The following is a 13,573-nucleotide window of genomic DNA, read 5'->3' as shown; positions in this document are numbered from 1 at the left end:
CTCCATTTCCTTCTCTGCTTCCCCCTCCTCCATTTTTCTCTTAGTCATTATGCAGAAAAGTAAAAGCTGCATTTCTTCCATCATCACCTTGTGTTCTCCTCTCTCACTCTCTCTCTCTCTCTCCCCCCCTCCTCCTCCCACCCTAGTCTTACCACTTTTCCTGAGGTAGCGGATGTGGAAGGCGTGGTTCCTGCGTCGCTCTCCGGGCACCCAGCTCAGGTTGAGTAATGTGTTACCGGAAACTATGGAGATGTTGGATGGAGGAACTGAAAGGACACAAACACAGTTAGAGGTTTTGGAGAAAGGAAGGGGGACAGGAATGAGGAATTTATGAAAGGTGCGGCTAAAGTTTAAATTCTATCAATTCAAATTGTAAGGCAATAACATATAAAAGCACTTGGCTGTAAAAAAAAATATCTCTTTGATTTCACCTCCTTCAAGCTGGGTGGCGCCCCTCCGTGTGATGGCGGGTCCATCTCCAGCGCTGGTGCGTGCTATGACTTTGAAGATGTAATAGCTGCTGGGGTCCAGATTGTCCAACTCAATTTGAGTCACACTGGGATCATTGATACTCTCTATCTGCAACAGGTGGTCTCTGGTCTCCACTTCTACAGAGGAAACACAAACCAGGAAGATGTCAGCAGTGGTGGGATGTAGGTTTGTTGAGTACCTTTTTGAGGTACTTGTACTTTACTTGAGCATTTCCATTTTATTCTATTTTATGCTTCTAGCACAGGTTTGAATCCTACTTAAAGGACAGGGACTACTTTTGTCTATAGGTAATCACACATCTGTGCTAACAAAAATTTCTTGTTGAGGTCCCACAAGGCTCCATTCTGGGGTTCTTCTGTTTAACATTTACATGCTTCCACTGGCTCAGATTATGAAAAACAACTAAATATGTTACCATAATTATGCAGATGACACACAGATTTACATAACCATTTCACCAGGGGACCGGGATCCCATACAAGCGCTGAGTAACTGTAATGAGGAGGTCAACGATTGGATGTGCCAAAATTGAAAGTCAGTGCTCAGCTTCTATCTGTAATAAGAACCAAAAATCAAGCCAGAAATCTTGGTGTAGTCATGGACTCAGACCTGAATTTAAGGAACCGCATTAAGACAATTACAAAGTCAGCCTACTATCCCCTGAAGAATATATCAAGGATTAAAGGACTCTCTCACTACTGTAACAGCGTCCTTACAGGGCTCCCTAAAAAATCCATCAGACAGCTGCAGCTGATTCAGAACGCTGCTGCTCGAGTCCTCACTAAGACCAAAAAGGTGGATCACATCACTCCAGTTCCGACTTCCTGTCTGTCAAATAATTTATTCCAAAATACTGCTGTTGGTTTTTAAAGCACTGAATAGTTTAGGGCCTAAATACAATTCTGATCCCCTGCTTCATCATGAACCATCCATGCCTTGCCTCACCTTCTACTCCTTTAGACTATAATTCTTAAACTGGCAGTTTCAAGTCAAGAGGAGAATCCAATGGAAACATGACTTATGCCTTGCCTTTTTTATGAAATAGAATATAAATTCATCCCACCCAAATAAGTTTTCTACAGTTGCAAACCTTACCTCGTTGATACTGCACCATGTATTCCCGCAGCATGCCATTGGTTTCAACTGGAGGGGTCCAGTAGAGAATCAGCGATTTCTCTGATGGGCTCTCAAACGTCAACGACGCAGGAGGACCAGGAGCTACACGGACACATGGGACACATGCGTACAGCAGTTAGCATATCTGCTAAATACATCCAGAAGAAAGTACTTACTGTAGTCATTTAAAACAAAACATTGCTTTTAAACTCACCTCCTTCTGGGGTGCTGAAGTGGTGAGGGGGGGAGTGAGGGCCCTCCCCTTTGCTGTTATAGGCAGTGACAGACAGCTCATAGCGAGAGTACAGCTGCAGCCCTGTTACCTCCTCTGAGGTCTTCATGCTGGGTACCAGCACCACCCTGTGTCCCTCCTGCCCTTGCTCAAATCTCCCCTCTTTCTCCTTCCCCTGATGCTGTTTTCCAAGAGACCTCCGCTCCCTCTGCACCTGGGGACCCAACCTCTTGATGTAGAGCTGACATGGAGGCAGACAAAATTAAATTAATGTACAGGTCAACCAGTGTTTCGAGCAGGACAACAATGAGGGATTAGTGATGGAACTATAGTATGGCTTATCTTTTGCTTTTGTACATTTACAACAGCTGAAACTGTTAGTTGAGAAAGAAAATTCATTTGCAACAATTTTAATTAGCGATTGTAGTCTTTTATGAAGCAAAAATACTAAACATTCTCAGGTGTCAGCTTCTTAAAGGTGATGCTTTACACTTTTCTCTGTTTTACATCATTATCAACAGAATTTGTACAAAATTTAAAGGTGTCTCTGGGAAGTGGGGCTTTCATAACAAATATTATAATCATTTGGTCTACAAAGCTTTAGAAAGCAGAAAGCATCATCTTGTTTTGTCCAACCAATGGTCCACACCTTAAAGATATTCAGTTTATAATTATGTTAAGAAAAAGTTGCATATTTTAACATTTGAGAAGCTGTTTAACATTTTTTCTCTCAATCAACGATTGCTGCAGTTCTACTAGAAAGCATATCACGAACTGTGGATAACTAGGAAGTTCTCAGACAAAGCATACATCTGCACAACCCTCTGTTTTAAATTGTAATTTAATTAACAGAAATACTTTAAATATGCATCTGGATATAGACATTATGATTTTTGGAGAACACCCAAATCCTGTCAGTCATTGTTAGTCTTAGTACAGGGATGGAAAGTTAAGCATTTTGCTAATAAACTAACTAAGGTGTATTTATCTGTTATTAAATTGCGACTGCCAAAGGCAAAACTTTAAAATGTCAGAAGTCAAAAGTTTAGATAATAAAATTTTGGCAATCCCCTTAGAGGAGAGGGGACAAAGAAGGGAGGCAGAAAAAATTGCTTAAACGTGGCCACATGGGGGTGCTATATGCACCACCTTGACTCATGGCCGAACTCTCCACAAAATGTTGTTGAATTCTGTTAATTTTAAGTCATAGTTTCTGTGGTATGAGCCAACAGAGAGCACAGCTACCTTTCTTGCTCAGGACAAGAGAGGAACCGGTACCTTGTATCCCAGCAGCAGACCTCGGACATTCTGGGCTTCGTTCCACTTGACTCTGACTGTGCTGTTCATCACGGTTGTTGTAACTCCAGTAGGAGCTTCCTCAGGCTCTGAGAGAAAGAGTGAGAAGAGGAAGATGATGAGCTTGCCGGTATTCAAAAAACAGCAAAATTATTTAAATTAAGAAAACATGTGTTATATTCTAGGCTACTACTGTGTGATCCTTCTTGCATGAGTTTACATTGTGTATTTTTACTATAAATTACTCCAGACATTATTTTTACTAAATAAATTAGCTTGTCATTTGAGTGAAATAGTCAGACCCTGTAGGGTTGCATGGGCCTGCGCCACCCAAATTTGTGACAGTAGCACCCACTTGAATAATGAGTGGGTTATTGATATTAATGAATTACATGAAGTGTTAACTCAAAGGGCTCCAGCAGAGAGCGCACTCCCAATTCTTAAAACTTGAAACTGAAAAATCTGTTCTTGTCTATTGCAGTCGGTACTCAAGTAACAAGAGTCAAGACTCAATGTTTCTTCTCAGCAGATCTTTTCAATGCTTGCAAGCACGAGCCATCATCAGCCTTACACCAATATGACTTGCAGGGACTTTAAGTTTACTTATATTTAGTTACCCGGCAACTTAAGCATGATTTCACAATGTTGGATGCATAAGACTCTTCTATTCTCAATGCATAAAGCAAGAGAGCAAGGCAGGATAACAATTATGGGGAGAATTTTCCCTCACACTGGCATGAAGTTCTGTTTCCACTGAATGCCTATCCATCCCTCATTAAGGATCTTGAGTCTTGACCAAAAGACATTTTTTCTCAGACAACTGGCAGCAACTATCTCACTGTCTAACTGCATATTTGAACGCCTGCTTTCCCCCATAAACCAGATCACAACAGACCACAGCATTCATGTTGAAAAGTTACTACTTTAATTCCAAAGAAAGAGAGAGACATTGGATACACTGTGAAGCAATCTTATTGTAAGATGATTTCATTCCTTTTATATGTGAGAATTTGGGAGAAATGGCATTACTCAGATCAGACACGACATCTAGTCAGATGGAATTTTTCACTATTTTCAAAAACATCTGACTTTTTTCTTATTGGCCATGGAGACGTTTACTTGCATACTTAACGTGCGGGCATCACATATGAATATTTTCTCAAGACGCCCCGGGTACCCTTAAGCATCATTGTTGTACGTGTAGGGCTCCGCGATCAAGTTAGCGAGAATAAATATGCAATGGTTGTTTACACTTTCAAAATAAAACTAGTGCTAACGTTGTGAAATGTCGCAGATCGGTTAGGTTTAGGCAACAAAACTATAGGTTAGGTCTGGCTTAAAATAACTACGTTACTTACGTGACTTAAATTATGTAAGTTAAATAATGCTACTGACGTAACAACGCTAAAAGGAATCAATGTCAAGTTTTTGTTTCATGTGGGAAACAAAAACCGGTCCCCTGGGTGAAAGCCCAGTTCTGAGCCATCCAACAGGAACCACCTCCAGACTTTCTCCAGTCATTTATAGTTGTACTTTTAGCGTTGAACAATGGCATTAAAGGCCTTTACCCAGTGTGTTGAAAAATTGCGCTAAAGCTGCCATGTGTGTTGTTTCCAGACGCCGAAGGACGTGACAAAGCGTAGATATTTGACGCTCAGGGAATGAGAACGGGCTGTAGATGCAGCTAATTACAATTTAATCTGATTCATAGAGTCTGCTTGACACCAGAGACGTTTCACTCAGTGAACTTTCAGTCCAGATGGAAATTTGAGGTGCTAAATTTCATGCATATGTTTTGAAACTGAACTTGTTTGTTTGTTTTCCTTTTGGGGGAAAATGACCAACAAGAATATAGTGTACCCACATAACCAGTTTATTTTATTTTTTTCTTCTTAATTTAACTGTTAACCAGTGTGTAGTGCTTGGTCGCATCATTCTTTGTAATGATGTTTGCACCTAAATTGATTGTGTTTGCACAGCTATATTTGCATATTGATGATTACTATACACAGTGTTTATGTGTATTTAATCACTTGCCCACTGCACAGTTTCATGAGCCTGATGCTGTGAGCTCATAGATGTTAGCTCAGACTTGCCCTCTCATCACTATATCTCTGGCTCTGACACTAGAATGAATGATCCACAGTGTTATGGTGACGTACCATCCTCTCCGGAGTATCCGATCTCAGGCTCTGGTTCCGGCCCGTCTCCGAGTGAGTTGACAGCCCGGACTTTGATTTCAAACGGCGTGTACGTTCCTGTGTTGTTTATAACGACCGGCGGAGACTGTACATCAACATTTTCCCAGTGTATGCTGCTCCTCCCAGCCTCCCGCCATGACACCTTGTACAGGAAGCCCTGGCCGTTATGGAACCGCTTGTCCATCTCCTGCAAAGACACACAGGAACATACAATTAATTTAGACACATTTTGGCGTGCATCAGAGCATGCTTACACACAGGTGCATACAAACTGAAGTACTCACATCCCATGCAATGATCAGAGTCTTTGGGTCTATGGACTCACTGCGCACACCAGTGGGGTTACGGTCAGGAACTGAGGAAGGAGGCAGAGGGAGAAAGACACTTTTACAGAGATAGGCTGAGGAATAGTATTTGCTTTCTGTACAAAGACTATCCAACAGTTACAAAACAGCCAAACAGGACTTTAAAAGTGTCAAAACAAGTTGTGGTTTATAGGGGGGTTATGTGCCTGATTATTTCTTTGCTGGGTGCTAAGCTAAGCTATCCTGGGTGTAACTTCACATTCAGCTTAACATGAGACTGCCATTGATCTTCTCAACGAACTCTTAACAAAAAAGTGAATACTGGGTTTTCTCAAATAAACCGGGTCTCAAACATTGGCTGGGGGCCATGAACAAATAAAGGCTGGCCCCTAATACATGGTGGATAAACTCTTGGTGCCTGCGGCACAAGATGGCAAGAGTTAAAAGTACTTTATGAGAACCTTGCAAGTGACTGAATTTTCCACAACAGTATGCAAATGTTTCTCAATAAAAGCTTTGTGAGGAAATAAAGGGAGTCTGCATGGAAACTAGAGGGATTTTAATTTGAAAACAGATACAAGATACCCCTTACTTATTTCCCAAAATGTTGAATTATTTCTTTAAGAATTAACTTAACTGAAAGTAGAAAAAACAAGTGTGGGACTTTAATGAAAATGTCATCAAAACATTACAGACTTTCAATCAAAATTACAAATCATAACTGTGTCAGCACCTGGTGTCACTTACCAGCTGGTGGCGTGCTGTGGTGTTCTGAGGGCTCACTGGGGTCACTGCGGCCGAGTTCGTTGACGGCGATGACCCGGAAGCGGTAGGTGCAGTATGGGTGGAGGGTCAGCTCCAAATGGTTGAAGGCCCCGGGCACTCTCTTCCACTCCTCCCACTGCCACTTCTTTTGCTCTGTGTGCTGCTCTTCTCGGGCCTCCACGATGAACTCTGAGACAGACGCCATGATGTTAATACTACATCCTGTAAAATAACTATGGACCCTGAGCAGGAAACTGACAGGATAGCCAGAGGGACCCCTTTACTGACAGGCTATAGCAAAGTCCCCACATACGGTATGGCGCAATGTTGGTAGCAAACAAACCAGAATGACTGAGTGCTTGTAAGAAGGTCAACTTGAGTTGTTTTTGTGACTTAAGGTGTAGAAAGTGCAAAAGTTATTGGTGGAAACTGTTTAATATCTAAAGAAGGATAACTGTCATGATTTGTCTTGCTGCCTCCCCAGTCCTAGTGTGTTCTGTCTGTTTCCCCTCTCCCTTATGCTTTTGTTTTGTCACCTGTCTGTCGTGTGTTGTGTGGGCATAACGCTCCTGGTTCTCTCTCCTCATCAGGACACCTGTGGCTTCCTACTCACCTGCAGCAGATTCTACAATCACCTCTCCTGTCTTAAACCCCGGCTTTCCAACCAGTTTCTGCCAGATCGTCCGTTTACCCAAGTAGTAACCTTTGCTACGGCCAGCTTTAGAGTGTTTTGCCTAGTCTGCCTTTTGAATCTCTTGTTTTGATCTTTGTCTGAATTTGCATGTTTTTGCTTCTGCTCCAGATACCCGCTTCAGTTCTGGAAGAACCAAGTTGTTTTTTGGACCAGCCTCTTGCCTGTCTGCCCACTCAGCCCCAGCCTCACAGAGGATTTCAAAGCACCACTCCTACCTGTTGTTCTATAAAACCCCTGTACCTGTTTCTAACCGTGCCTCTGTGTCCACTCCTGAATCCTAGACAGCCTGGCCTAACAATAACTCGATGTTGCTCGATACCCTGTTTGCTCTAAGTGCAGAATTCGTTTTTTAGCATCTAACTATCTGGTCAGAGCCCTGGATATTAATAAGGTGGTGGACAGTTTAACACAGCTCACTCTGTTACTCTGTGTTTATGGCTGTTTAATGAATAGTGCAAACATTTGTCAGAGGCTGATCACTGCTTTGGTGATCAGTTTAGGGGGACCATATTGTATGAGCTTCAGCACGCACCATGGCTGTGGTGCATTGTTGATGATGTTATATCAGGTTAGGTAATAATGAGTGGGACAGAACATGATAAATGTCTATGTAAGTGCACATTTAATATTATAATCTTTGTTTGTCTGTGGTGAAAACCTGGAAGGTTTAGTAGTGAATGTTGAAAACAGGGATATTTCATTATTAATGACTCTCACTTATAATGGAGTACTTATATATATTGTACTTTTACTTGAGTAAAAGATCTGAGTACTTCTTCCACTAACACTGTAGTCAATATAATAATAATGAACAAGTCTTTGCTGTATGGGTTGTGTATGTGTGTGTGTGTGTGTTCAGTACCTGTGATGGGGCTGTTGTGTGAGTGTCCTGGGATCCAGCTGAGAGTGAGGCTGTGGTCTTCAACATCAGATAAAGTCAGACCTTTGGGGGGGTCCGGGGGTGCTGAGGGCCCAACAGAAAACTAAACTGTCACACCTTTACATAAACACATGTGTCAGTCTCTCTCTCTCTCTCTCTCTCTCTCTCTCTCTCTCTCTCTCTCTCTCTCTCTCACACACACACACAGTGACATACCGACTACAGTGATGGAGCCACTGGCCTCTATGTTGTCCAGGTCGGTGATGACTTCACAGGAATAAGAACCATTGTCGTCTGCTTGGATGTCAGTCACTTTCAAGGTGCCATTGTCACGGACAGTGTACCTACAGATCCACACACACATGTACACAATTATATACATTATTATTTTAGCGGCTGGACTACTAATTGGCAAATTAGTTAACTTGTATTAGTTTAATGGGATACTGTTACCATTAAACTGCTACAAGTTTCTGCTTCTCATTTAAATGCATTATTTTCTTATAAGTATTTTATAAACTGCATGGAAGAAGTGTAAGTAACATTCATCAGTTTTTTAAATGGTAGCACTGTGACATCTGCCTGTTTTTGCAAGTCAATAATTTCAATAAAATTTTGATTAACTTAGCATAAATCTTTTAGTCATTCCTTGCTTCACACTCAGGCAGCTGGGTTAGGCTACATTAGCAGCAGCAATAGTAGTAGTATTTTAGTAACACTAATATAATATAATATACTAGGCTGGATGTTTTTCTCATTTACACAACATATGGAAATGTCCAGTTATAACAACCTACCAACATATGTTATATCAAGAGTTTCTTTTTTTAATGAAACATCTCAGTATGTGTGTGTGTGTTTGTGTGTGTTTACTTGTCATCTGGTGACGATGCCTGCAGTTTCTGTCCATTTTTCTTCCAGACGACCTGGGGATTAGGCAGCTGAGGGTCTATGAGGAAGTGACAGTCCAGCAGAGCGCTGGTTCCTCTGAGCGTCCGCACGTCCTGGGGGCTCGTCAGTATCACTGTTCGATCTGACAGGGACAGCAAAATACAGGAAAGGTTACTGTGTGCAGGTGTGTTTATTTATACTGAGCTTATATTGTCCTTTCAGGTATCTGCTTTACATGTGCACATCTGGAACATCAGTCATTTCCTCCCGTTTATAAATATTAATACATTTCATACATGTTGCATTTATTCATGACTTAACTCTAAAAATAATTTTCAAGGGGAGAAATGTGCGCAGAAGGGGTATGATGGGTCACTCTTACAGCATCAGTTCACTCAATTTATGAAAAAGCATAGTTTCTCAGCCATACACACACAGTCTTTGTCTTTGTCTCAGACTGTAATAAACATGTTGAGCCATGCCAGATTGTGTTATGACTGCCTGGTGAAGTAAAGATGATACATTTGGTAACCTATCCACCTAGTTGATGGTGTATTCATTAAGTCAGTTTTTCACCGGATGGTACCAGCTCGACTTGCCTTGACTCTAATCACCTTTTTAGGACTCCCCATTGGGCAGAATCTACCTGGTAGATGTTTACCTTGTAGAAATTTTGGTGTCACCAAAGTCGAGGTTCCAAGCGAGCAGTGGCGACACAACAAGGTCTGAAAACACTGCAGGCTCCTGATTTGTCAGAGAGAATTGTCACTATTCACTGCATAATCATTGCACCCGCCAGATGGGGTGTCCCGAAGAAACCTACCATTTTGCAATAGTTTATCCAGAGAATGTGAGATAATAACTGTAAAGATACTCTATGTACTTTATTACCTTGTTTATTATTATGGCAAAACGCAAAACCATGCTGCCGTCTCTGGAGGTACATGTGTGGAGAGGTTTGGGCCAAAGTGTGTATGTCATGATGAAGATTACGTCATGGCAGTTTTGTGCCACATCACCACAATAACTAACTATACTGAGGGGGTATTATGTCGGCAATGGAAAACAGAGGATAGGGCACAAAAACAAGTCGAGCAGAGTCAAGTTGAGCTGTTACCAGCAATGGGTAAGTGCCATAAACCTAACACTGATTGTGAACTCAAAATTGCCAGAATAACAACAGCGTCTGCACTTAAGCAGTGTTATTCTAACCTTTAAAGTTTAGCTGCACCAAAAAAACAAGCTCCATGGATGTTTTCAGAAAGTCTTTTGAAAGGTCTTTGTGTCAGACTGTAATGTGTTGAACCATGTGAGATTGTGCTATGACTGCCTGGTGAAGATAAAACATTTCTTGAATACTTTCTTGAAAACTGCAAAGAAAGTGCACAATCGACATAGTCCTCTTTGGTGTAGTGGTATGTAAATTGGGATTTGGACTTAGCGTGATGATTTCCTTGTCAGGCATGTCTTCGAAAACCTAGATAGCTCAGTCGGTAGAGCATCAGACTTTTAATCTGAGGGTCCAGGGTTCAAGTCCCTGTTCAGGCGACTAGTTTGTTGCGCCTGCCAGTGTCATTGTTCATGAATGGCACGGTGGTATGCTTGGATGTGCGTGCTACATCAATACCATGAAAAATGACTATTTTACACAGGTTGTTGTGCATGTCTTAGCGTACTTTTTCTAAAACAGCACCACCCCTTGGCGGCAGGCGGCTGCTGCTGCATCATGCCGTAGTTTGACGCAGATGTGTTTTTTTGCTGGTAGATCATGGACTTCCTACTTAAAGCTGGATATCGTTATTTTCAGAATTTTATTGGCTACACGAAGTGCCAGTCATCGGCGCAATTGCTTGCGATTGGCTCGGCCTACCCACGAAATAATAGGGGCTGGCCCTTCCTTACAGCGCGGGTGCTCGTTGGCTATTGAAGGCTGTGAAACGGACATGTGAGCTCCTATTGGGTCGGATTTGGTGTCACTCGAAAGGTTAGAGTTCAGAACGTGTTGAACCATGTGAGATTGTGCTATGACTGCCTGGTGAAGATAAAACATTTCTTGAATACAAACTGCAAAGAAAGTGCACAATCCACATAGTCCTCTTTGGTGTAGTGGTATGTAAATTGGGATTTGGACTTAGCGTGATGATTTCCTTGTCAGGCATGTCTTTGTGAAGCCTGGATAGCTCAGTCGGTAGAGCATCAGACTTTTAATCTGAGGGTCCAGGGTTCAAGTCCCTGTTCAGGTGACCAGTTTGTTGCGCCTGCCAGTGTCATTGTTCATGAATGGCAGGGTGGTATGTTTGGATGTGCGTGCTACACCCACAAGTCCAAAAGACCCCCTTTACCCTTGTCATTAGCACACTTGCACTGCACATATTTGCATCTGTGCTAGCCTGATCATAAATCTGATTGTAATTCGTAGACCACATGCAAATAAGCGCCGACCCTACCCACGCGACAAGTAGGTGGTAATAGACCTAATGCTGATTGTAAACTGTCAAAAGTGCTGGTAGAGCATCAGACTTTTAATCTGAGGGTCCAGGGTTCAAGTCCCTGTTCAGGCGACCAGTTTGTTGCGCCTGCCAGTGTCATTGTTCATGAATGGCAGGGTGGTATGCTTGGATGTGCGTGCTACACCCACAAGTCCAAAAGACCCCCTTTACCCTTGTCATTAGCACACACTGCACATATTTGCATCTGTGCTAGCCTGATCATAAATCTGATTGTAATTCGAAGACCACATGCAAATAAGGGTCGACCCTACCCACTCGACAAGTAGGTGGTAATAGGCCTAATGCTCATTGTAAACTGTCAAAAGTGCCAGAAGAACAGCAACGTCTCCATTTAAGCAGTGTTATTCTAAGCATAACAGTTTAGCTGCACCACAACAAAGGCACCTGGAGGTTTTTAGAAAGTCTTTTAACCTCTTAACATTCCTGTCAAATTCATGTCAAACACCTATTCAAGGCATATCCAAAGTAAATTCAATGCAGTTCTTGAACCGTTTGGAGTGTATGCCTGGTTTTGAGTTTCTCTGAAAGATAACACTCTGGAGTGTCTAACCCAAAGGTCAGATTGATTGTAATTGATTCATATAAGTTTAAAGACACTAAAACTAATATACTTTTCATTTCCGCTTGAAAATGCTTGCTAACAAATGCATGTAGACAACTATAGCTGGGACTTATTATCTGGAAAGCACTGTAGGGACACGGCATAAAGCCTCACCTTGTCCTAGTTTCAATTTCATACCAATACCATGAAAAATGACTATTTTACACAGGTTGTTGTGCATGTCTTAGCGTACTTTTTCTAAAACAGCACCACCCCTTGGCGGCAGGCGGCAGGCGGCTGCTGCTGCATCACGCCGTAGTTTGACGCAGATGTGTTTTTTTGCTGGTAGATCATGGACTTCCTACTTAAAGCTGGATATCGTTATTTTCAGAATTTTATTGGCTACACGAAGTGCCAGTCATCGGCACAATTGCTTGCGATTGGCTCGGCCTACCCACGAAATAATAGGGGCTGGCCCTTCCTTACAGTGCGGGTGCTCGTTGGCTATTGAAGGCTGTGACATGTGAGCTCCTATTGGGTCGGATTTGGTGTCACTCGAAAGGTTAGAGTTCAGAACGTGTTGAACCATGTGAGATTGTGCTATGACTGCCTGGTGAAGATAAAACATTTCTTGAATACAAACTGCAAAGAAAGTGCACAATCCACATAGTCCTCTTTGGTGTAGTGGTATGTAAATTGGGATTTGGACTTAGCGTGATGATTTCCTTGTCAGGCATGTCTTTGTGAAGCCTGGATAGCTCAGTCGGTAGAGCATCAGACTTTTAATCTGAGGGTCCAGGGTTCAAGTCCCTGTTCAGGTGACCAGTTTGTTGCGCCTGCCAGTGTCATTGTTCATGAATGGCACGGTGGTATGTTTGGATGTGCGTGCTACACCCACAAGTCCAAAAGACCCCCTTTACCCTTGTCATTAGCACACTTGCACTGCACATATTTGCATCTGTGCTAGCCTGATCATAAATCTGATTGTAATTCGTAGACCGCATGCAAATAAGCGCCGACCCTACCCACGCGACAAGTAGGTGGTAATAGACCTAATGCTGATTGTAAACTGTCAAAAGTGCTGGTAGAGCATCAGACTTTTAATCCAGGGTTCAAGTCCCTGTTCAGGCGACCAGTTTGTTGCGCCTGCCAGTGTCATTGTTCATGAATGGCAGGGTGGTATGCTTGGATGTGCGTGCTACACCCACAAGTCCAAAAGACCCCCTTTACCCTTGTCATTAGCACACACTGCACATATTTGCATCTGTGCTAGCCTGATCATAAATCTGATTGTAATTCGAAGACCACATGCAAATAAGGGTCGACCCTACCCACTCGACAAGTAGGTGGTAATAGGCCTAATGCTCATTGTAAACTGTCAAAAGTGCCAGAAGAACAGCAACGTCTCCATTTAAGCAGTGTTATTCTAAGCATAACAGTTTAGCTGCACCACAACAAAGGCACCTGGAGGTTTTTAGAAAGTCTTTTAACCTCTTAACATTCCTGTCAAATTCATGTCAAACACCTATTCAAGGCATATCCAAAGTAAATTCAATGCAGTTCTTGAACCATTTGGAGTGTATGCCTGGTTTTGAGTTTCTCTGAAAGATAACACTCTGGAGTGTCTAACCCAAAGGTCAGATTGATTGT

General features: G+C 42.3%; 1 protein-coding gene, 1 long non-coding RNA gene and 3 other non-coding genes across 7 annotated transcripts in view; 4 read left to right on the top strand and 1 right to left on the bottom strand.

Moving 5' to 3' along the window:
- Window positions 1-13,573, bottom strand: part of LOC119905023 (neural cell adhesion molecule L1.1-like) — a 69,690-nt gene that overhangs the window by 8,723 nt on the left and 47,394 nt on the right. For all 3 annotated transcript variants that reach the window (XM_038721703.1, XM_038721704.1, XM_038721705.1), the window contains 11 exons: window positions 8,855-9,014; window positions 8,198-8,325; window positions 7,964-8,065; window positions 6,390-6,596; window positions 5,622-5,692; window positions 5,299-5,524; window positions 3,119-3,225; window positions 1,823-2,081; window positions 1,588-1,710; window positions 432-608; window positions 153-266 (listed from right to left, as the gene is read on the bottom strand). In XM_038721703.1, the coding sequence (XP_038577631.1) occupies window positions 153-266; window positions 432-608; window positions 1,588-1,710; window positions 1,823-2,081; window positions 3,119-3,225; window positions 5,299-5,524; window positions 5,622-5,692; window positions 6,390-6,596; window positions 7,964-8,065; window positions 8,198-8,325; window positions 8,855-9,014 (1,674 nt within the window). The remainder of the gene's footprint in view (window positions 1-152; window positions 267-431; window positions 609-1,587; window positions 1,711-1,822; window positions 2,082-3,118; window positions 3,226-5,298; window positions 5,525-5,621; window positions 5,693-6,389; window positions 6,597-7,963; window positions 8,066-8,197; window positions 8,326-8,854; window positions 9,015-13,573) is intronic.
- LOC119905026 lies at window positions 6,611-7,351 on the top strand. The gene is made up of 3 exons (XR_005444775.1): window positions 6,611-6,721; window positions 6,998-7,102; window positions 7,210-7,351. It is a non-coding gene; the product is annotated as an uncharacterized LOC119905026 (long non-coding RNA).
- On the top strand, window positions 10,348-10,420 carry trnak-uuu. Its single transcript has one exon. It is a non-coding gene; the product is annotated as a tRNA-Lys (tRNA).
- On the top strand, window positions 11,043-11,115 carry trnak-uuu. Its single transcript has one exon. It is a non-coding gene; the product is annotated as a tRNA-Lys (tRNA).
- Window positions 12,672-12,744, top strand: trnak-uuu. The gene has a single exon. It is a non-coding gene; the product is annotated as a tRNA-Lys (tRNA).

The sequence above is a fragment of the Micropterus salmoides genome, unplaced genomic scaffold (assembly GCF_014851395.1).
Source record: "Micropterus salmoides isolate LMB-PRFRI ecotype aquatic unplaced genomic scaffold, ASM1485139v1 Ms_hic_scaffold_16, whole genome shotgun sequence".
NCBI classification, from domain to species: domain Eukaryota; kingdom Metazoa; phylum Chordata; class Actinopteri; order Centrarchiformes; family Centrarchidae; genus Micropterus; species Micropterus salmoides.
This window is presented reverse-complemented; position numbering and strand designations above follow the sequence as displayed.